The 24123-nt window shown below is 40.3% G+C and overlaps 2 protein-coding genes and 1 long non-coding RNA gene across 5 annotated transcripts in view; 2 read left to right on the top strand and 1 right to left on the bottom strand.

The window, feature by feature from the left end:
- Positions 1 to 11294, top strand: part of ZNF652 (zinc finger protein 652) — a 42920-nt gene extending 31626 nt beyond the window's left edge. Inside the window, exons 3-7 of one of the 2 annotated variants that reach the window (XR_006575377.1) lie at positions 3913 to 4060; positions 4349 to 4464; positions 5465 to 5609; positions 6073 to 6894; positions 7479 to 11294. Coding sequence is in view for 1 of the 2 variants with exons in the window: in XM_044999865.1 (XP_044855800.1) it covers positions 3913 to 4060; positions 4349 to 4464; positions 5465 to 5609; positions 6073 to 6596 (933 nt within the window). In the remaining variant the exon portion in view is untranslated. Of the gene's footprint in view, positions 1 to 3912; positions 4061 to 4348; positions 4465 to 5464; positions 5610 to 6072 lie in introns of both variants that reach the window. The other variant, XM_044999865.1, reaches the window with a different exon arrangement.
- Positions 930 to 24100, bottom strand: LOC123356533. Of its 2 annotated transcripts, none has more exons than XR_006575379.1 (3): positions 23617 to 24100; positions 12281 to 12367; positions 930 to 3433 (listed from the first exon to the last, which is right to left on the bottom strand). It is a non-coding gene; the product is annotated as an uncharacterized LOC123356533 (long non-coding RNA). The 2 variants fall into 2 exon arrangements; XR_006575380.1 differs by lacking the exon at positions 930 to 3433 and adding an exon at positions 10670 to 10779.
- PHOSPHO1 (phosphoethanolamine/phosphocholine phosphatase 1) overlaps positions 7534 to 24123 on the top strand; it is a 28794-nt gene continuing 12204 nt past the window's right edge. The window contains exon 1 of the mRNA XM_044999870.1: positions 7534 to 7633. The gene's annotated coding sequence lies outside the window, so the exon portion shown is untranslated. The remainder of the gene's footprint in view (positions 7634 to 24123) is intronic.

Genomic DNA, 24123 nt, shown 5'->3' with positions numbered 1-24123 from the left:
AATGAATTGAAAAAAAAGTCATTGCACTTCTTAAATGAAACATTTCTAAAGCTTGTAGTGCAGCAGAGACCACTTAAGTATACATTTAAAGGATGGTATTGTCATTTAGGTGACTCAGCTCCCAACAAATAATCTTTTAGAACTGTCAATGGGATTTTATAAGTCGTTAACGTATGGTATGTAAGGGACTTCTGGGGACATTGAACAGAAGGACACTTACCACGCTTGAAAGGCATCACTGGTACAATGTTGGTCTTTTGACCATTGTTAGTATGCAGTATAATGAGTAAAAATGGACTAGAAGCTTAAGTCACATATTCAAGTGACTGAGGCACTTAGGAGCCTAAATCTCATTGAAAGTCAACTCCTAAGTGTCTGTCACTTATGAAATGAGAATTAAGCTCCTGTATTTTTAAGTGCTTATGAAAATGTTATCCTATACCTATTTCAAATTCAGCAACATTTTATCTTTCCCTATATATAATAATATATTCATCATAATATAATATGTAAAGTATAGGACCAGGGGCTAGTAGGTGCTATTATGTAGCCACATAAATGGCTGCATCTTGTGCTCCAGAATCTAAGCATTCATTTAAAAGTCTCACCCTTATTGGTTACACAGATAACTTTTTAAATGTGAGCCAAACATAAGGCCTTGTCTGTGCTGGTTTTTAGCCATTGGTATAGCTATAGCAGTGCCAAATTCCTAACATAGACATGACTTATGTTAGTGCAAGGCATTTGCACTACTGTACTCCAGTCCAGGGTAAGTCAGCCCACTTATAAGACCTGCTTTTGTTATACAGACAAAACTACACAGGATCGTTTTAGAGGGCAAGACAAAGATGACATTTATTATGATAACAATTTGATCTATAACTACTAGCGAATACCTTAACACACACACTCACACTCACACTCACACTGTTCTGCAGCTGCTCGATAGTTACCAGTCCTGAATGTAGCTTCAGTTCACAGCTTGGGATCGTAGCTCGTGGCAGCTAACTGGCCACGAAAGCTGGGCACGAGAAGGACCTGGGTCTCTGTCGGGCGTGCACCGATGCCCCTCGATGTTGATAGCAGAAAGTTACCCAAAGTCTCATCTCACCCATCTTTTTAATAGGCTTTTAGTTTGAATTCAAAGTCTATGGGTCTTGCTGTGTCACGCTGCCTCTGGGTTTGGTGATTGATCACCCGTCAATTGCGGATGTGACTTTCAGCCTTGAACCTGGCTTTGATCTTTCTTCTGTTGTTCTTTTGTCCTTTTCTTTTTAGAGTGGACTTTTCTTACTTTGTTTAGGGCTGTTGTCTGCCTCTTCAGCTGTTGGTATTTGAACTTTATTTCATCAGGACAGGCTGGCGCTGGAGGTTGATTCTATCACCCACACATACCTCATTCACACATCTAAACTAATAAGATTACAGCAGGGCTTGCAAAAATGAAGGCTGCAGCAACAAGCCTCCCACAAAATGGAGTAAGCGTTTTAAAATGGGGTTTGAATTACAATAGTGAACAGACGTTACAATGTAGGCAAGTGTAATGAAATGGTGAACAGATGTTACAATGATAAAGTGAACAATTAAAATAATTTCATTCGTCAGTTCTACATTGTCAGTCCAGGGGTATTGAATGGCTCATGCTTTATGTAATTGTTTTAAGGCTATATATATTGGGAAACAATGTGAGCTTGTGGTTTTAGCTTAAAATACAGCCTTTTCATCCAGCAGCACATGCCACACATTACAATTAACATTAAATTTATGAGAATAAAGAAAACAACAATTGGATGTACCATAATTTTTAAAGTTGAAGACCAAGAGGGGGACCATCCCTTTAAAATATCATACCAGTGGTGCGTCATGATTTGTTCTGCTTGTGCGGATACTGTTAATATTTCATATCCCTGATGTAAAATAGCCAAACTGCGTGTCTGAACCTGGGTCTGTGTGGTTACAGTCAGTTGGCTAACAGCCCACTTATAAGACCTGCTTTATTCCAGTGCAGAATATCTGTGTTGGGAGTTTGCGATGGTTTCGCTATATTGGTGTAGCTATACTAATGCAAAAGTCACTCATGTAGGCAATCCCTTAGGCTCTTCTGCCTCTGCCCAAAGGGGAGAGGGAAAGAGGAGGATGTATTCCCTCTCCAGTATCAAATGCTTCAGAATCCAAAAACTGTCTCCCAGGTGCCTGACTATCTTCTTCAGATTCTCCCTGTAAACAGCTATTATGCAATTATACCTTGTCAGTACTAAAACTTGCAGCATGTTAAAAATGAAAATTTGGGAGCAGCTTTTTGAAAAATGAATTTGATTGGGAAGACAGCGAAGAGGTGGGGGCCGAGTTGCATAATATAGTTCTAATATGCCAAGTAAGATATGGAGCCTTGTCTAGCACAAATCCCATGTGGCTTGATTACATAAGTGCCAGTTGGATTGATGATAATGGCTCTTCTGTCATGTATAGACCTAAATATAGCTCTATATGATGGATTGTAGCCATTCCAAAAGAGCCTTTGTGTTCTGTTGGATAAGTACCTTTTCAAAACTAGAGCGTTTACAAAGGCTTTTATTGTTCTGTTAAGCTGTATCCAGACATTAAATCGGTGTATCCAGATTACTTGCTGTTGATTGCTCATGGAAATGCTAGATTTCCAATTCCCAATGGCTGACTTTGCGTTAAATCAAATGATCACTTTTTAGCACTGTTTTACTCTCCAGGGTTTTTCCACCATCGACTGCAGTTTGTTCCTGATATCTCCAAGTAGGTCCTTTGAAAGGAGAGTGATCTTCCTGGTGGCAGTGTGGTATGCAAACTCCCAGGCCAGCAAAGGTTGGGAGCACTGTGAAGGCAGTATGACTTGCGCGTGATGGAGGAGGAACACCTCATGTTGACAGGAGTGGCACTGACTGTCTCCTTAGAAAACTGCATCCAGCTCACTTTGACAGGAGCAGGATGATTGACAGCCAGAAAAGATTAAAATTTCTAGAGAACTCCTTCCCTTTCCCTTCAAAGATAAAAAATGTTTGGTATCTTCATATATTGCTCCATTAAGTTTCACAACAGTTATTCTGAAATGTATAAAATTGTACAAAGATTTTTAAAAATTATGTTTATCATTAATATTCTTTTGAAAATGGGGGGTGTATGTGAGATGCTTGTCCATGATCCTGTCTGGAGATTTCGTGGTAATGTTGGGGTTGGGGTTTGAATTCAGAGGTCATGTACTGCATATTTCCCTATATAAAATGGTCTTGAAGGCAAGGCAAACAAGGTTCTTGGGTAAGAAGTAGTTTGTCTCCATGAGTTAGTATATTAGGCTTTCACTTCTGTAGAACTGGGTTTAAATTCTGGCCATGTATTGCTGTCTCCTTTGGGCTTGTTGCTGGAGTTTGAGCTCTGGCATTAAGATGTTTCTTCCTATGTAGTTCTGCTGCCAAGAAAAGTAGAGACATTCCAAGAGTTATGCAAAGCCTGCAAGTTTTCTTGCTTTTTGGCACTGAACAAGGACACTGATATGGACATTCTAAACCTCTCCTCCCAATACTAGAATCCGACTGGACAGTCCAACCTAACTTAAGCTGACCCTATAGATACCACTGGGTTTTGGAAACAGGATACTGTAGTGTAGTCGCTGCACTGCTCTTGAGATGTCAGCAGATGGCACCAAACTGCAAGTGTGTTAACTTCTGTTCCCTCATTCCACTATTCTTTGGTCTGCACTCCTTGTAAGTGTATCTACATTTACCAGATTCTTAAAAACAGTGAAGTACATGTTGGGATTCTGACTACCTTCCTTGTTTTGGGGACATTCTTCCTTGAGCAAGTTGATATGTGCCTTATCTCCGCTGATTTGTGTCTTTGAAACTCTTTGTGAAATAAGCTTCCTTGTTTGTCCCATTCATTCAGTGTGTTTCCTGTAAGAAATCGTTCAAGAAGCTCTGGTCTCTCCACGAACACATCAAGATTGTTCATGGATATGCAGAAAAAAAGTTCTCCTGTGAGATCTGCGAAAAAAAGTTCTACACAATGGCCCATGTGCGGAAGCACATGGTTGGTGAGTTCTTGCTGCTTATGTTTGCTGAGCCTGATACCTTGTCTTCCTGGTCCTTAACTGCTTTAATATCTAATCTATAACGCAAGTAGGCTGACTTCCTTAGCTTAATCTGTTAGTAGAGGGAAACTAAAAATGTACATTCATAGTACTGGGAACACCAGATAGTATTCACCTCTATAGTACCAGTCTTTCTCCTCAGGACTCCAGAATGAGAGATTTTGAGTGAAGTAATATTTGTTTTTGCATTTTTAGTAACCTTTTTTTCATAATGTAATATATATGTTGCAGCACATACAAAGGATATGCCATTTACATGTGAAACCTGTGGAAAATCGTTCAAACGCAGTATGTCGCTCAAAGTGCATTCCCTTCAGCATTCTGGAGAGAAACCTTTCAGATGTGAGGTGAGGCAGCCACTTTAATTAAGTGTTGACATGGTATGAGGCATATGCATCTAGTACCCACCAATGTGAATCTACAAATGTGAAAATGTCTTATCTATGCAATGAGGTGTAGTTGTATTAAGGCATGGGAAAAAAATGTACTCTCTGGGGAGAGCAGAGCATAAGTGCAGGTAGGAGTAATGCAAAACTGTCAAGAATCTGGTTTGGTTCAGTGAATACTACGGGGGCAGAAAAGTGGTATTGGTTTTGAGGATGAGAGGGTAAGAAGCTCTCCCTTTCTTTCCAAAACCAGGAATGAAGGAGGGTAGGAAGAAACCTTTAGACCAATTATCCAGATCTCTCTTCTTAGCATCTTCAGGAAAAATGGAGGAAAACAAAGCTTGCCATCGCTTTCATCAGTGTTGGGGAGGATGAAGAAACAAAGCATCCCTTTCTGCCCTAGCTTGGGGGGAGGAGGGTGTAGTTCTAAATTTACCAGGCACCTACATGCCAAACTACAATAGGACTCAACAGAATCCAGAGACAGTGCTGTTGGAAGAGCTCATTGTTTTCTCTCTTCAGCAGTGCAAGGAATACATTGGGCTTTCTAATGAGACACCCTGTTAGTGAGTGAAATGGAGAGCCATTTTTCATATTACTTGTGACCATTAGGTATCCGATGAGCAGTTTCAAAGCCCTGAGTTTTCATAAATCTCTTTAATGCTGTACCTCCTGGGTAGACAAGATAATGCTCCTAATAATGGATCCTTCCTCCTCACACACACACACAAAGTGTGGGTATCAATAGTGTGTGTTTCATATACGCATTTTTAACTGGATGGCCTACTGTTGTAAAATCATCTCTAGATCGTATGTTTTCTTTGTGCATGAGGGGTCTACCTGTGTACTGCTTTGGGGTGGTTTTCTGGATTTCTATATATGCAGCAGTAGAACACCCTTCTGCAACTTCGTTGCTTCCTTACCGGAGATGACTGAAAGTCAAGGTCTGTGTCTGTTGCAGAACTGTGATGAAAGGTTTCAGTACAAGTACCAGCTGCGTTCCCACATGAGCATCCACATTGGGCACAAACAGTTCATGTGCCAGTGGTGTGGCAAAGACTTCAACATGAAACAGTACTTCGATGAGCACATGAAAACACACACTGGTAAGAACATATCTAAGAAAAATGCACACACCTCCAGGGCATAAACATGCCAACTCTTCCATGTGCATCAGTCCCACCAAACTTATGCCTAAAGTCAGATTCAACCCAGGTCCATCCAGTAACTTAGTGACACCTAACCTCCTCTCCCACTGCCCTGTATACTGTATTTCAACTGCAAAAATGAGTGGTTGTGCATGTTTCTCTTCATGTTACTGTGGTTTGAAGAAGCCCATTACCCAGCATTTTTAGAATTCTCCTCAGGCACCAGACTATGAAGCTGGGAGAGGAGCTCATGAAGATTAAGGGCTTTTTTGGGAAAGCAGTGCCGGTTGTGTTTTTATTTTGGCCATAAGTAGGGGAGAGTGCAGTCTGTTGAATATACAACTCATTGACCACTTATAGCTGAAGTAAATTATGTTAGCAGAAGCTTTCAGCCTAACTGGCTGCTGTGTTTATCTTATAGGAGAGAAGCCTTTTATCTGTGAAATCTGTGGCAAAAGCTTCACCAGCCGCCCAAACATGAAGAGACACCGCAGAACTCACACAGGGGAGAAGCCTTACCCATGTGATGTGTGTGGCCAGCGATTTCGCTTTTCCAACATGCTCAAGGCGCACAAGGAGAAGTGCTTCCGGGTCACAAGCCCCGTTAATGTGCCACCTGCTGTTCAGATCCCACTTACCACAACTTCTCCTGCTACTGCAGTCCTTTCTGTAGCAAACACACCCACCACCCCAAGTCCACCCATCAACCTGAACCCAGTGAACACGCTCCCTCCACGTCCCATCCCCCATCCATATTCACACCTTCATCTCCACCCTCACCCACACCATCCACACCATCCACACCATCTCCCAGTCCCCCCAGTCCCTCATTTACCCCCACCTCCAGCCCTTTTTAAGAGTGAGCCTTTAAATCATAGAGGCCAGAGTGAGGACAACTTTCTGCGACACCTGACAGAAAAAAACATTTCAGCACAACACCACTAACACCTTTTCCTCCTGCCAGCTGTTTTTCCTCTTTTATGCACATGGAAACGTGCCCTCCTGGAAATTGCAGAGGGAGAGCTAGTGAAGATCTTTCAATCTCTTTGTCCCCACTTGGAAGGTCCTGGTACACTCATGAATCAGTTAACGAACAAGAAAATTCCATTGGATCAGCAGTGATCATTTGAACCAGGGGAACCAAAGGGACTGAAACCCAATTTGCTTGCGTTCTACTGGTGACTTTTATAAATTTCAAATACTGAGACTTGTGGAATTTTATAATTTCATATCAGCTGATGAGGTATGCTTGCTTTTATATCCTGGACTTCTCCTCAAAGAGGGGATAGGCCTGGTTTCCTTTGTACTAATCGGAAAGGCTGTGAGATTAATACAGAGCATTAATTGTATCACTGTGTATCGTAATGAATTCTTTTCAGCTTTTGGTGCCGGCTACGGAGTGAGCCAGCCACGTATCACAGTATATCAAGCATTATAGAGAAAGACAAAAAAATTTGTTTGTGTAGCTCTCCTAATGCACTCTTTATTTTACTACAGAAATTATTTTAGAGTTTTTTGTATAGACCTATTTAGTAGTCTGTTTCTAAAATGAAATGTATTTCAATAAGCGGTGTAATTTTTTCAGTGTAGCTGGACCTATGTTGTATAATAGATAAAATTTTATAATCATCAAAATGTGATTCTAAAAAGATGCAAATAGCTTCTATAGTTAAAGTTATTCTTACATCCATACAACTCAAAAGGTGCTTCAGAGAAGAGAGGGACCCAAGAGGTCTCTGGCAAGGCTGCCTCAGAAGTGGTGTTGATTTCAGAACTTTTATGTAATTTATTTAGTAGTTTTTAAACCTTACCTTTCCCCTTCCACAGTGTCTCTTAGGCTTATTGAACAAAGACATTGAGATACCACACTCCTGCTCTGCAGGTTTCACTTAGTTCAGTTGGATGGAAGTGTGGAATGGGTTAGAAAGGATTACATCTGTGGGGTGAAGAGACTCAACAGCTCCTGAGTTGTGAAGTCACAGGTGAGTGAGAGATCTGACTTAGGAGAGGGAAATAAACTATCTCAAGTCAGCCAAACATATCTTCTTTTATATAGGAAGGCCTGGTTTTAATGTTTGTTTATGGTATGATTTTAATCTGGGGATCATATCAAATGCTGCTCATTCAGATTGCTTTTTAAAAATTCCTGGACTTAGGAGAGGAGAATTAAGTTAGATTCACAAATGTGGTGTTTGGTTGATTGTAAGAATGAGAAGAGAAGAAATTTGAATGGGGAAATGGTGTTTAAGTAGACACATTGCTGAGAAAATGCAGTATGTATCCACAGTATGGAGCTCTGTCCCATAGCCATGACACATTCAGACGATATGGGATGATATTGAGTGGTTCATAGTCCCATTTTTGGGGCAAATCTTCTTGACAGTTATAGGTTAGAAACCTTTGAATTTAGACAAGTCACTGTTTCATAATCTTGTGAGGCACTGAGTGAGTGGCAAATGACAAGTTTGGTGCAGAGGTGGTGGGCTGGAAGGCCAAATGTATCTGTTTTAATCAGTGAGTGGTTATTTTTTCAGGTTTGTATTTTTGTTTAAATGCCATTGAATATAGCAGCATTATGCAATCTAGGTAATTATTGCCACCCTCAATGAAGAGACATAGGCTCAGAGCCATTGTACTGTAAGTTTCAAAAATGTTTCCTACTATTTTGTGCTGCTTTGTCAATTGAATCCCACCCAAACTCCATCTCCAAAGACCCCAGTAGACAGATTGCCATTTTAGTTAATGAACTGGGCTTTTGTGGCTGATAGATATCTTCAAAGTAGCAGAAATGGTGGGAATTCTCCCTAGCATTATTTCTTCAAGTTTAATGCTGTTAATCACTATTTTTTTGAAACACCACATTCTGTCTTTTGGGAATTAGCTCCTTAGTAGATATTTTACAAAGTTTCTGCCATCTAATCATCAATGCTTTCTTTTTTTCATAGGAAATTTTAGGAACAGGAATTAGGCCCTTTTGGCCCAACTTACTCATTTTTGACCGAACTGAAAATACACACACACCCCTCCCCCGCCCCATTTCTGAAGAATAAAAGAATGTGGGTTTTTTAAATGTTTCTCTATAATATTTATATACATCCTTTATCTCATAGGTGATAAAGCCAGTTATGAAGGTGAATTTACACTCATGATTATGACTGTTGTATTGACTGTGGCTGGTTCGCCCAGGAAAGTTCTATGCATTCCATGTCATATTTACAACCTACGTTTCTGTTGTGCCACGATTTTATGGTCAGGCCTGTTATTAAAATGATTTTTAAATGCTAAAACAAAATCTTGGTAAATGAATTGTAATCCAGTTTTGCAAAATGATTTTCTTCTCAATAAATTTACAGTATTAGGCTGCTATTCAAAATTCTAGAATCTGAGACAGTTTTTCTCTTCTATGGTACACAGTACTTGTACATCTTGGATTTCAGCTGATTTTTGCCTCTGAGATACAGAAACTTCTATCATTTTGCAGAAGAAAGTAAAATTGGGCTAGGAAAAATTAACTTAATAGTTATGTTTAATAGAATGTCATAGTACAAAATTATTGGAGACAAATTCTCTGTAATCATTTGGGGAAAACTTAAAATGGAATCTGACATGCTTGTCTAAAAGTGCTGCAATATTATTGTACCATAAAACTACAAACTGCAGTAACAGAGGGTAGGTGAAAATTCAGAGGAAAGATTTCCCATGGCTACTAGCATATGTTTAACATGGCATATGCCCTAAATTATATTAACATAGACCTCATTTACAGGGTTCACACAATACTGGAAAATGTGACAAGCATTTGTCTAACACTTTACCATTGTCTGTGAAGAGGGAAAAAATATGCATGAGTTTTGTAATCACTTTGTGTGTGTATTTTATTTGTCTAAAGAGGTTTTTTAGGATATATCAAATGTTTTGTTCCTGACACTAGTATGTTTGTTACTCAATTTTCTAGTGACAGCAAAGTATTAAAATACATCAAAGTTCCAGCCTAGAGAAAATTCCAGCCCAGATATACTAGTCCAGGAGGGAAAATTATTTGATACTTTTTGAGTTAAAAAACTATATAACAAACATGGAAATGTGGATTTACAAGATGCTTTCTCTTTATTTGTAGAGCTCTGACTCATTTCCAAATTTGGAAGCTTTTAGCCAGTGTAGGCTAGTTGATTTGCCTGTTTAAAGCTTACTTTTACCTACTTTGCCTTTAAAATAGGTGTGGCAGTGCTTAGTCTCTCCAAGGAGCAGATCCTCAGTTGGCGTATGTTCCATAGTTCTGAAGTAAATGCAGCAAAGGCAGTTTACACTAGCTGAGGATTTGCCTCCAAGTTTTGCACGCTTCTGTCATCTGGACTCAGCTGTTGAAGTCTGACACACTGAATTCTGGACGGTTCAAAATTTTCTAGAACCTAAATCAGTTTAAAAAATAAACACTTTTTAAATGTTTTTTAAAGGCAAAATTTCAGCAAAATTGACAAACAGTAGTTGTCACGCACAAAGTTAACTTACAGTTAGGAGTCAGACAGCAGCAGCAGTGGGACAGCTGCCCTTTTTTCTTTTGGTGAATTTAGTGCTTATGGTAAATACAAAACTGCTAATCTTGGAGACAAAAGTCATTTAGTTTCAGAAAAGGCAGTGGCAGTGCAAGCTTCCCTATACTGTGTGTATCTCAGATTGCCTGAAAGGAAACAGCCTTTCAAGATGAGCGAGCAGTTCTGTGTCTGCCTGACTACACAATTGTCGTCTTTGCTGATACTGCTAACAATAGTAACATTTAGCATCAGTCTAATTCTTAATGGATAGATGTCTACTTAAAAAAACACCATTACAACTAATACTAACACTACTTATGAATCATTAAACATCTGTTGGGGTATAATGATTTTAGATTTAGTATCTTGAGCCAGATTTCAAGCCTGAGCCCTAAAGAGGGAAAGGCTCTCATCAGTCAAATCCACAATAGGTGGGATTCTTCTGTTTTCCTCGAGCTTCCTATGTATCTCATTGTTGCACCTTACCCTGAACTGTGAATTTCTTTGGTCTTGTAATCTGCTGATCTTGTAATGATTATTGGTGATGGTTGCTCTTTGATGGAGGAAGGAAGGAGGTAAAACTGAAGTTATGCCATCTGAAACACAAGCGCCTCCATGTGTCATTTTCACTTCTTTTTTTTTTTTAACCAAGTAGGTGAGCAACAAAATTTAACTCTCCCACCTAAGAATTATTGGATAAAATTAATATTTGTAATACACTTGAATTACTGCCTGTCCCTTTGCAGTACAAATAGAATGATTAATGGTTCAACGGTGAACAGTATTTGTAGGAGAGGCATTTTAGAAGTGTTTTTCAGAGTGGTATGTCATATTATCCAGTGCTGTTTGGACTTTGATACAGATGTTTGTGCACTGAAACTTTTGATTTTATGACTGTGCATATGGATTGTATATGTACATGCCCTCGATTTGAAAGTGGTTGAGGGACCTTGTGATAGAACACCAAGTGACTTGTAGTGAGGCCCTTGAGTATACTAAGTCAGTAATGCCAGACTTTCTAGCTCATGGGAATTTAGCCCAAACTCATAAAATATTTAAATGATTTATGGTTTAATTTCCATTGACTAATAATAAAAAAGGAAAAAACTCATAATTATAGACTTGTTGAACTGTGCAGTTTTACCCATTGAGATAGAACATCTCCTCTGTAAATAGAGGTTTAATTAAGCTGTGTCTTTAAAAAGCTGCTTTGAGGGGAAAAAATACCCTAGACACACATTTACCTGAAATCATTTAAGTAAATACATGAAGCAGTTTCCATAACAGATATTGGGTACTTGATAGACAAGTAATAGCATTCTTGGAGCTTTTCCAGTCTATTGTGTAATACAATCTAATTTTTTTTAAATGGGGAAAAGAATGGAAAAATTGTACTGCCCATGCACATGAACCCATTTCTGAATTTTGAGCTCTACCATTTTCCAGTCATGATTATTCATGTCCTCTTAATCTCAGGCGCCCCCCCCCCCTCTCTCTCTCTCCCACCCCCCCACCCCCACCCCACCCTACCAATCTTACAATTTGAAAGCGGGCAAATGGATTTTGGTTTTCAAAATTGCTGTTGAGCTGAAAACTTGAGACTGGGGTGACATTACATTCCGAATACAAAAATGTGTGAATATTATATTATAATGGAGAATAGTTGCACATTATTAAGGATGCAAGTGTTACCTTTATTATGCAGCCTCTGTAACACATGATTATTGATAACCACCTTGCACGGGACACTACCTCAACAAATCAGTGGTGCTCTCGACATTTTAGAACTTAAAGGCCATTAGCCAAAAACTTGACAGTTTTCACAATTGATAAACACTTTAACATTCAAGTCTCAACTCTGATTTTTTTCCACTTAAATCATCCAAAATTGCAACAGTTGAAGAAAGCAAAATTCTACATTTATGAATATGTAATAGTTTAACTCTTCTAAGGATTAAATATGGAAGCTCTTGTCACAAAATCTTGCCATTTCTGAAATACTCATTAAGATTTAAATATCCTTTTATGCAACACCAATCGCTAACCTGCATCTAAAATGTTCACCTTACTACACTCTAATTTACTCATTTTACTCACTATTTGATTCCACAGTTTTGTAGAACTATTTGTCGATTTCTTGTGTATAGGTGTCTTTACTAGTAGTTGACACTTGCTTTGTTCCCCCTTAAGAAAAGGGACATGTTTAGCTGCTTTATATCAAGCACCTTCATGTGTACGTAGATAAAACCTGATTTTTCTGCAAAGATCTCAGGACACACAAAATCTAAATAAAACTCAGCCTAGGAAAATGTAATGTGGTTTTGATGCACTTTTTCAGACAAAAGACCAGCTATGAGTTTCAAGTAATAGAATCACTTATTTGGTGCTAACCTCTGTGTGTCTTACCATCAATCCTATCCTATCTCCCTATAGTGTCAGCACTACTCCTCTGTCCTTGAGTGCCTTGAGGAAGTCAGTATCTCCAAAACACATCCCAGTTCAAAACCTTTCTTTAATTTCTGATGGGGTGGCTTCCTCTTTGTCCTTTTCCACTGAGTATCTCAGGGCTATTTTTAGCTTTCTTCTGCCTTCCTCTCTCTTACATAGTTTCATCCTTGAATATCATTTACATGTGAACGTCACCCTGCTCCACATCTCAACCGTTTGATCCCGCTATCTTATCTCTCTTCCCTTTTGACTCTTGAATAGTGATTATACCAGGGGTCGGCAACCTGTGGCATGCATGCCAAAGGTGGCACGTGAGCCAATTTTTACAGGCATGCTGCTGCCAGCCGAGGTCCCGGCTGCTGGCCCCGCTCAGCCCACTGCCAGCCTGGGTGAACAGAACCCCTGGCCAGCAGCAGGCTGAGCGGAGCTGGCTGGCAGGAGCCAGCGGACAGAACCCCAGATTGGCAGAGGGCTGAGCCACTCAGCCTGCCACCGGTCTGGGGTTCTGTCCACTGGCCCCACTCACCTCACTGCTGGTCTGGGGTTCCAGCCGCCCGGCCCCCTGCCAGTCGGGGTCTGGGCCTCCGGCCCTGCTCAGCCCTCCTGCCGGCCTGGGGTACCGGCAGCCAGCCCAGAGCTCTGCTTCTGGCCTGGTCCCAGTGCTCTGCAGCCCTTATCAAAAATTACACTACAATTAGCTGAAAAACTTAAATGTTTGTATATTACAGTAATCATTAAAACATGTATAATATTAATAAATACATAGGTTTGATGAAACAAAGTAGTTGCACTTCTGTGCCTGTGCTTAATTTGTGTTTTCGATGATTTACCTTCTAAAAAAATCTTGCATGTCTTGCACCCCCAGAAAGGGCATCTCGCACCCCCAGAGGGTGTGTGCGCCCCAGGTTAAGAACCACTGCACTAAACTGATAAGATCTGCATTTTAATTTAATTTTAAATGAAGCTTCTTAAGCATTTTAAAAACCTTGTTTACTTTACATACAACAATAGCTTAGTTCTATATTATAGACTTGTAGAGAGAGACCTTCTAAAAACGTTAAAATGTATTACCGGCACGCGAAACCTTAAATCAGAGTGAATAAATGAAGACTCGGCACACCACTTCTGAAAGGTTGCTGACCCCTAGATTATACTGTAACTTTCTAGTACAGAATGTTTAAAAACTATAGATCTGGTTTAGTGTCTTTTTCCCATGACTCCAACTCCTACATCACTCTTCCTGCCTTTGCTCTCAAGGTCAGAAATCTAGTTTTCCTTGACCTCCAAACACTTTCAGTAACCTTCTGTGTAATTTATTAACACTTCTGCAGAAATCTTAATCCTTTCCTAGTTTGCCTATTTCAGTTCATCCTAGATCCCTTCCTTCTCACTAATGTTCAAGGAGACCAGAATGCTGCTACTAGGCAATTTTTTGTTGTTCCAGGAAGTAAGCGCACATCATCTCCTGCCCTACTTCACTAGCTTCAAAGTACCTTCAGATGTAGTCCTAATTTTCCTTTATTTTCAAAAGTATTTGCTCACAACCATTTACTCCTCTGTCCATTCACTTGACTACAGCCCCTCCACATGGCTGCAAAAAGTTGAAAGTTTGATGTTCACTTTATGCAGCTGTTGTTCTGAACTTCCCCCAATCCCTTGAGACACTCTTTTTAATTTTCTCCATAAACCACCTTTCTTTTAAATATATGGAGATAGTTCTATCTCATAGAGCTGGAAGGGACCCTGAAAGGTCATCGAGTCCAGCCCCCTGCCTTCACTAGCAGGACCAAATACTGATTTTGCCCTAGATCCCTAAGTGGCCCCCTCAAGGATTGAATTCCCAACCCTGGGTTTAGCAGGCCAATGCATAAACCACTGAGCTATCCCTCCCCCTATTATTATTATTTTATTAATATCTTGAGTCACTCTTTAATTTTCTCCATAAACCACTTTTTTTTTCCTACACTGATTTTTTTTTTCTGTGAAAAGTCTTCTGAACCTGTACAATAGAAGTTGACTTTATATAAGTGGTATAATACATTGTTCACACATCAGGTTCAGCTTCCTACATAATTACAAAACCGCCATTTTTATTTTTTATTTTTTTGCTGCTGCAGCTGGGGTTTGTGCAGTGAACAGCTCTCTTCCCTTCCCTTCCCTTCCCCCCGTGTTCTCTGAAACCGAACAAAAGGACTCATTTTAGTTGCTTTTGAAAAGAGGAATAAAGACTGAAAATTGGGTTAGTCAGATGGGTAAATTAGACTACTGAAGATAGTCTAGCCTTAAGGTTTATCAGTTTCATCTGAATTCATTCTGCTGCCATTTGCCTTCCTTGACGTAAACACCTAATTTAGTTTTTGCAAGGGAAACCAAACTCCCAAGAGTTTGGCAGGTAAAGGTTGGAGAGAGGAGTAATTTTTAAATTATTAATTGAGGGTCAGACAAGATCCTGATGGTCCCGCCTGGCCTTAAAATCTATACATCTACTAATCCTTTCGTTTGGGTCCCTGGTGGATTGTTACTGGTATGACAAGGAAAGACTTGAAAAATGTAGGCAGATACTGTATAAAATGATGGGACTGGTAGAAGGCTTAATTTCTCTGAAGGAAAGACGAGCTAAAAATAAAGGACAAAACAGTTTTTTCTCCATTTTCGACTCAGTTGCCTTTTGGACACAGAACTATCTAAAATTTCCTTCCGGTTCAAGGTTCAGAAACACACTCATGACTTTGCTTCTGGTAGCAGTCAGATCATTTTGTGATTGCTAATCTTTAATATGATTACTCTGAGTAAGAAGTGGTGAGAATTACGTTAATTTCATGGCTCTCCCCAGGAATTTCTGATTGAGCCCAACTAGTCATTTATTCTGGTGCTTAATGAGGAAGTTGTTTGTGGGCAGCAGGGGGCACCCTTTGCTTTTGGAAAAGTAATAATCACAAAGCTCTGTATACAGTGTTGGATTATTCTGTTTGTTAGCTGAGCCTTTTCAAGGAGTATAGAGATTTAAGAGGGATTTAAGAAAAATGGCCTGCCCATTTTATTTCTTTGACACTGCCTCCCGATCATTATAACCACTTATTCTGCTGCCCTTTTCACTGACTGAAAATGCCAAGGAAGTAGGAAATTGCCTCTGATTGTGACAGTCTTTAGAAATGTTTCTTCATTCTTCCCTCACTGTGTCGGGTATTGAGAGTGACAGCCTTTTCACAAGAGCTGTGCCCCTATATGTGTGGTGAATAGACAACATTTGGCTGTCATGACAACATTTGGCTGTATATGACAGTAAATAGGCGTTTGTCATACATTGGTGTTACTGTGTCAAGAAGCTGCACGAGGCTGGGTTAGAAAATTAATCATTTAGAAGTTTGGAACCTGTCCTTTTTACTTAAGATTTTTTTTCAAACAACTCGTTCATTGTCTCCATGCCCTTGACTCTACTAATTTACCATAAGAACCAGTATCTGTGTTGTCCTGTCTAAAGTGTTCTCATGCTGGTGACTACAGTAATTTGGGTACTTCACCATGTACTTTTCCTATGAAGGTTTTAAAAATGCCCAGTTTGGATTATTCTGAACTATTGGAAATGCTGTAAAATTTCCAGTCCAAAAAGAAACATTACTCTTCAACTTCTTTCCCTTTCAGCAAAGCTTGGAGAACTTGCAAGCTCTTCAAAAGAAGCACTCTGATCCAGCCCCTTTTGCAATGCTATGCTGATGTTAATATGACTCAGAGGAAACTCAGCAGTGTTTACCCTTTCTCTAGTCAAGGATGACTAGAGGATTCTGTCTTGCATTATTTCTCTAATCCCACCTCTACATGAAAATAAAATCTACAGTTAACAAGAATCCTAAAACTGTGATCTGTTTGTTTGTAGTAGGATTGATTTTCTGATCTAGTACAGAAATTCCTTGCACTTTTCTGACATTTTAAAGAAAATCATCCAGTGAATCATTTAAAGCTAGATCTATGCAATAGGCTAGACCGTTTAGTGATATAACATCACTAAACAGGTAGCATCTAAAGAGAAGCTAGCTAAAGGTAAACTAGTTGTTGGGCACATATCCCCCACTGATTCCATTGGAAGTCCAGGATTGAACCCTTTGTCAAACGAATTAGTCACTGGATCATACTAGCGAAAAAACAAAGATGGCCACTTGGCGCTTATACCAAGGTGAGGTGTTAGGCAATAACCCTCGCCCTGTGGGAAATACAAGGGGGTTTTGGTGTTGAGATGCTTACAAATGGATGAGACTAAATACTCCTCTTTTTGGATTGATGCTATGATGGGGTGGAGAGGTGTCCACTCTGGTTTATAGTGCACCAGTGGCACTGTTGGTCACCAATTCATTATATACAAGTTCACACATTTCCTCTTCTGTAGCCTCAAACTAGCCCACAATGCTCAATTTTTTTCTTCAGAATGCCCCATTTCTGCATCTGGACGAATCCAGTTGGACTGGAGTTTTCTCTCTTTATATTTACTCAGTTGCTAAGTTTGTTTCCTTAGCAATAGAGTGCACGTCCCCCAACTCAAGCATGGCTCTGAAAAGTAAAGTTTATAACAGTTACACATTGTAAAAACTACTGTTCTATTAGTCCATCATTGTTGCTTTGTATATTTTATTCTTGAGTGTCTCTGGTACCAGATGTGCCATTTCGCAATGTTTGACATGCTGAGCCTTTGGATGTGTACAATAACCAACATTTTGCGAAAGTAAAAAGAAATAGCCATATAACGCATATGTCTGCCTTCACTGTGTATGTTGCACTAACCCTTCTTACAAAATCAGTTGAGGGAAGGTTTATTGGGCTCTGTTGTAATTTGTGTAATATTTTGAATTACCATAGGAAGGTTCCAAAATTGCAGGTCCAATAAAATGTCATAATATAAATAACATCATGTAGACTACAGAAAGAGAAGCAAAGTAACTACATTTCCATGTCTGAGAAGTTACTCAACATCTAGAGCTAGGATTCTTTAAGAATTTAGGGGAGTTGAGATTTTTCCCACTTTTTCTCCTCACCCCCATTACAGATAACCATTTACCATTGCACTTGGGAGCTGGTGCCAGCAAGCAGTAAAAAAAAGAGGTCAGAAGTAACCAGTGGAGAAGCTGCAGTATAGACACTGACTAATCAGAATACTGATAAGAGCCCTGCTGCTGCTAATATTGAACTAAAAAATTAAAACAGTAAGAATCCATCACACATAATTACTTTTCCTTATTTTGGTCTTTGCTTTAATGGAAAATCAATTTAGGTTCTTAACTGTGAGCTGCTGTGACTGTTGATGTCCTAATTTCGCAGCTTGGTTTTCAGGTTGACCACAGCTGAGAGAGATGTGGTTGGGGCAGGAGATAATGAGTGGAGTTTGGAACCGCTTATAAAATATTGTAGTTCTGTTTTTTTCACCAGTGCTGGTACAGAAACAGCACTTCAGGTTCTTACATATGTTAAAGCTAGGAAAATGCTGTACCACTGTCTGTGTATGTGTGGACTTGAACGCACTTCACAGAACAATCCAGAAATCACACATAGGATAGGCACACTAGAAAACTCGCAAAATTAGGAGCTCATGAGGCAGCAGGTTACAGTATAGACTCTGCTGTTCGACTTTCCAACAGGAATCCATCCTTTCTTTTTGCCTTAGTAACTCAACACAGGATAATGAATTGAAGCGGAGTGTGCATCCCTGTCCAGTGACACACCTTTATTTGTATGCTTCCGTATACTTTTGTTTAAAAGTTCTCCCTTTCACCCTCCAGAGAAAGAGAAATATCTGATGTCAGACTTTGCCAGCTAGACACCCTTCTCTATAAATGTGAGAAAAACAAGTTCATTAGAAAGCACTGCTATAGCAGAAAATCTCTGCCTGCATTACAGGGTTTTCTATGATGCTCAATACTATAGTATTTGAGCAGTTTGTGTATTAATTCATCCTCACAGCACTCTTGGATGGAAGACATCCGCATTTTTTTTATAGATGGGAAAACAGAGTGGCTTGCCTGAGGTTTAAACAAGAAGTGAGAGGTAAAACTGGGAACCAGACCCCAGATATCTTGAATCCCAATCCTGTGTTCTAATCACAAGAACACAAATTTTCTCTTCAGTTTCTTGTATGATCCTCTCTTTGTAAGGTTTCTCTAGCAATGGACTGTATACAGTATAGTAAGGTGGTAGATACTATCAGTGTACCTCAGTGTGAGGCTGCACTTAAATTGGTATGTGAAGGCAACAGCCATATACAAAATAAGGGATAACACATTTTAATTTGTTTATGACCTGGAACCATATCCACTTCAAACTTTGTTTCAGATCTACTAAGTTCAGAGCTGCTGACGATGCCCTCTATCCGATAAGCCTAAATACCAAATACCATTTGTAGTCATAAAGATCCTATGTCAGTTTTCATAGGATATGAGTTACCATGTCCTGGTCAAATTCCAGTTTTTATAACTCTTCTATCTCCGTACGTGGGCCTTGTGATTTAAATTAGCTATGTTATCCTACACTTCCTGTTGTGTCTGGACTGTTTGTATTGCTGGATGCCATGGCAATATAAGAGGGCATCTTCAGTGTGGCAACTGAGGAAGCACTATCCAGTTTAGTTGTAAATTTGTAACCGAAAATGGTACAGTCACCAAGAAAGAAAGGGACTGTATATTATAATATGCTAGTAACCCTATAATTAGAGCTGAGACTTTTGTTTTAGAAATAAGCATGTATAAATCTTCTTGTTTTGGGCTGATTACAACATCTGAAGGAAAATACTTACTGGAGCTGAAACTGCTCATAATTGTGAAGTTTTATAGAAAGTCGGATATATTTGTGGGACCTTTTAATGTTGTTACCACCAGCATATAACTCTCTAGGTCTTGCACACTCGTACAGCTTTGCATATATTTACCTTGATTTTAAGCATAATTTGTATAACTTATCATAGTTAGTCCTCTGTGCCTTTTGACATGTTCAGAGAAATTTGATACAGAAGTAAATGAAGTGTTTAAAAAATACTGTACTCTGCATGCAAAGTACATTCTTCAATGTGCAGCGCTGAGGTATACACGTGAGCAGGTAGCCATTGATACCAAGTACTTCATTACAGACCAATAATCACGTACTTAATAAAAATATATTGTGTATATAGCCTGTATTTGAATGTGTACTGGTTGAAATAAATGTTCAAATAATAGTTATATCTTGTGATATATAATTTGTGTAATCGGTCAAGTAAACATAATGGCTTTATAGCAATAAGTACACATTCAAATAAATGTTTGACTTTCTGGATATTTTCCTAGACTCGGCAGACAAAACAGTCGCAAATGATGTAGCATGCGGTCATATGTACTAATTGTGACCTTCCACATTTTATATACAAGTGATTTGTATGACATGGAATGTAATCTATTTTGCATAGACACCGTCCAATCATTCATTATTATTTTTTAAAAGCAGTTATGTGGAATGTAAGTAATTCCAGCTAGATAGAATCCCTGCTAGATAGAAACCTTAGGTCCAGTTCCACTGCAGGTATCTAGTATGTATTCCAATGCTTGTTAGCATTTTAAATTATTTTAAAGTTTAAAATTAAAACCCCCTCATTTTCCAAATACAGGTGCAATCAGAATTCCTCCCTATGTAACTCCAAGTGAAACTTCTTAGTGGGATTGCACTACAAAGTTTGGATTCTAAATCTCTATAGATGCTGTTTGGAAAGCATGTACAAATACCTGGTTTAGCCTGTGTAATCAGAGTACAGACATCCTTGGTTGATTCCCTCCTCATCTCTAGTGAAATGAACATTGGATCACCATGGAGAGTGTGGTTTAGGCTGGTTTAACTGTAGAGACTGATTGTCCTACCATGAGTTGGATTAACTCCTCATTTGCTATGACCATTGTACTTCATGGTTTCTCCCAAGCCCTAGTGATTGGGGAAAGCATCCAACAGGGGATTGGGATTTGGGATCCGCTTTTGAACTGGAGGAGAGAGAGCAAGCAGCAGGAAGAAGTTCTGGAGCGATAGCTAGAAGATGATAGTGGGTGGAGTTGGTCCACACCTGCTGCTTACCTTAAGACAAGCAAACTAAGGAGACAAAATGAGGATACACGTTGCTTTGGTGCTGATGTAGACCCCTGGGTGAAGGACATACTGGTTTAGTAGAGGTCTACTATTTGGACTTGGTTCTCTCAAAATAGCTATCACATACTAATCCCACTAAACTTTCACTGCTTCCTAAATTATTGCTTACAGTTCTGCCTTTGGGGATGCTAATGTCACTTGTAACCTAATTTTCTTTAAAAGCACCACAATTCAATTTCTGTGACACTACATCCGTTTTCATGGCAGCGGTTCTGATAGCAGGGTTGTCTGACCACTTGTGAATTGCACAGACTGAATCTGATTCCTGCACATGCTGTTCTTGGGTTTTCTAGCAGAATCTACAAACATCAGGCTCCAGCAAGCCCTAAGTATGTAGTTTACCTGGCTGTCTAGCTTAGGCTTTTTATAGCATCCATTACGATAGTATCTGTGTGCTTGCCTGTGGGAAAGAGGGAGGGAGGGGTGATTCCTAGTTTGGAATTGATAGGATAGTACAGAACAAGATTGAATTTACTTGAATGCATGAGAGGTCAGCTATCTGATTAAATGTGTAGAAGTGCATGGTCTTATTTTACAGTGTGAACTGCCATTGCTGTGAAGGAGCTTTGTGTTTTTTCACCACCATACTGCTGTGAGGGTGGCTAAATTGGCTAACCAGGGCTGACCTGTACTGCTGCAGATACGTCTGTACCACCACAGCTGAAACCTCTGCCAGCTGTAAGTGGCCCCTTTCCTGTTGCCTGTTTTATGTAGGGCTGCATAATCATAACTTGGCATTCCCTTAACAATCCATTACAGCTTCACTCCGTGACCTTTTATTGTATAAACGCTTCATGGAATTATAGCCTTGTGTTACATGCTTTCCTGACTACTATTCTTACACACTGTGTGGCTTTTGCCTTGAGACTCTTAACCAGCAGATTCTGTAGTTGCTCTTGGGAATCTACACTTTAAATGAGTAGGCCGTAGTCTTCAAACTGCCTTTCCACCACTGCTCAGTTAGCAACACACTGACTTCGAGTTCTTTACTCATTTTTGCCCTTTTCTTTCTCTCGCCGCCTTAATGAAATGCTTAGCGCAGTATTAAATACTAATTGCATTTGGAGTGCAACGCAAGTCAGCAGCAGGTAGTCCTTTTCAATAACCCTGCACACCATGAGGCTACTTCCCAGCCACGGAAACCTTTGAAAATCTAACATTACATCAGTTGACTAATACTTAGCTTTTATATAGCACTTTTCATCCATAAATTTCAAAATGCTTTACTGAGGTGGGTAGGTATTTTCCCTGTGTTTCAGATGGGGAAACAGAAGCACAGGGAAGAGATGTCCCAGGTCACACAGTAAGTCAATGAAAAAACTGGCTATAGACTAGATCTGCCAGCCAGTCCAGTGCCCTAGCCACTGGGGCATAAGAGCATATACATTTTATCCAGATGCCAAATCACTGATGATAGTAAAAGACCTGCTCCTGGAATGCCCCCTGCACTAGGAATTTCTGTGGAGATGATGCACTGGCGCTATCCACTAGCAGGGGAATGTAGGGCAGTAGCAAATCTGGCCCTTAGACTGCCCCTTACATAGACAAAATTCAGGTGGTGTGTGTATCTATGTGCAAGAGTTCAGGGTGGTGTAATTCAACCTGAGGGGGCTAGAATATAGAAGTATAGCAAGAAAAGAGACCAACTGCTGGGTTTGTCAGTAGGGAGTGCAGTGCTTTAGTTCACCATCCTTCTGCCTCCTTGGCATGCTAATTCAACTCCTTTACACTTAAGTCTAAGAGAGATTGAGTGTATAAGGGAGTCAGTGGACTTGTCTTCACTAGTTCCCATCAGCGGCAACAGCAGCCAATGATGGTAACTACTGCTAGTGGCAGCAACACTGGAAATTTTAGTGTGGAGTGACTGCCACCAGCATTTTAAGTACTTTGCCATCTAACTTGCATCTTGATGCAGCTCCCACCTGTGGACCTTGAATCCCTGTTAGCAAAAGTGGGAAACTTGCTCAGTGTGGAAGTCCAAGGCAAGGTTTGAGAGGGTGGGGGGATCTCGCTTAACTTACAACCATTTTGTGTCATGTATGTGTAATGCTTCTCCATCCAGTGACCCCATCAAAAGTAGGGTCCAGGGACTTGTGCTGGTTCGGGATCCTTTTGGATTTTGGTCTGGTCCTTCCATTTTTGGAAGCTTGGTTTTAAAAGAAAACTACTCCTGTAACCTTCTCCTATTTGGTTTTTAATGTCATGTTGCTCTGCCCGCTCCCTCCCTCTCTCCCCAGGCCTTTACATTCTCGAACAAGCTTCTCTTTTATCTTTGAAGCCCATGGTACAAATTAGAAAGTCCTGCAAAACCAAAGATGATTCTTAGGGCACCGCCTAAACCCTTGTTGACAATATTTTAGGGTGTGGACAAACTTGTTTAATGTGTCTTCAGTTGTATGAGACTGATTTGGAAGAGGACTCTGTAATCCCCTGTTCTGGGGCAAGTTGAGATCTAAAATTAGCCAGTAATACCAGACCATTGCCCAGCTGTGGGCATCTTGTTTAGCCAAAGAGAGCGTATTTGTGTCCCCGTGGTCTCCAATTTTTTCACTGGGCGTTTTAAGTTAAAATTGAACCAAAAAAGAGAGAGAGGAATTGTGGGGAAGAAATACCTCCAGTGATGCACAGTGACTTCTGTCATTCGTCTCTGGCTATTTTGTAGGGAGCTACGTTGTAGGGTTTTGACTGAAATATAAAAGAGTTCAAAGATCTGAAGCTTACAGAAATAGATGGGATGCTGGAGGCCTCCCAGTACAACTGTCTCACTAGTGCGCTACCCTACCACGATTCACAGCTGTGTTTCTGATGGCAAAAGAGTTCCAAGTAAATGAATTTCTTACCCAGTTTGGCCTCTTCCCTTTTCCCAGTTCACATCACCTCCCACGCCAGTTAAAAAGGCTAAGGTCGTTTGCTTCACTTCCGGCAGGCTCTGGGTTTAGGCTTTTTTTTTTTTTTCGTTGTTAGCGTTTTCTAGACCGCTCCTCCCGGGCTACGTGGGCAGCCTTGCCCTTGGCTGCTGTGTCCTCTCTAGGAACAGCCGGGAGACGTGCCTGCCGACAAGCCCGGTGTTTCGAGACCTTTTCAGCGGTGCAGCAGGGACAGGTTCAAGGACAGCCTCCACCCTGCGGTTCCCCCACTGCTCCTAAATGTACCGGGCTCCCGTTCAGACAGAATTAAGCCTGGGGCGAGGACGGGGTGGGGGCTGCAGGATCCGGGCAAAAGGGCCAGATAGTTGAGCAGCTTTTTGGTAGGGCTCCCAGCCCCGTCGCGTGCGGGCAGGTCCTGGGGGGCGGCGCTGTGCACCGACCCACCCGTGCTCGCGGGCGTGAGTGGCTCCTGTTTGCGGC

This window comes from Mauremys mutica, chromosome 25, assembly GCF_020497125.1.
Source record: "Mauremys mutica isolate MM-2020 ecotype Southern chromosome 25, ASM2049712v1, whole genome shotgun sequence".
Lineage (NCBI taxonomy): Eukaryota > Metazoa > Chordata > Testudines > Geoemydidae > Mauremys > Mauremys mutica.
Note: the sequence above shows the minus strand (reverse complement) of the source record. Positions and strands in the feature narration are given on the sequence as shown.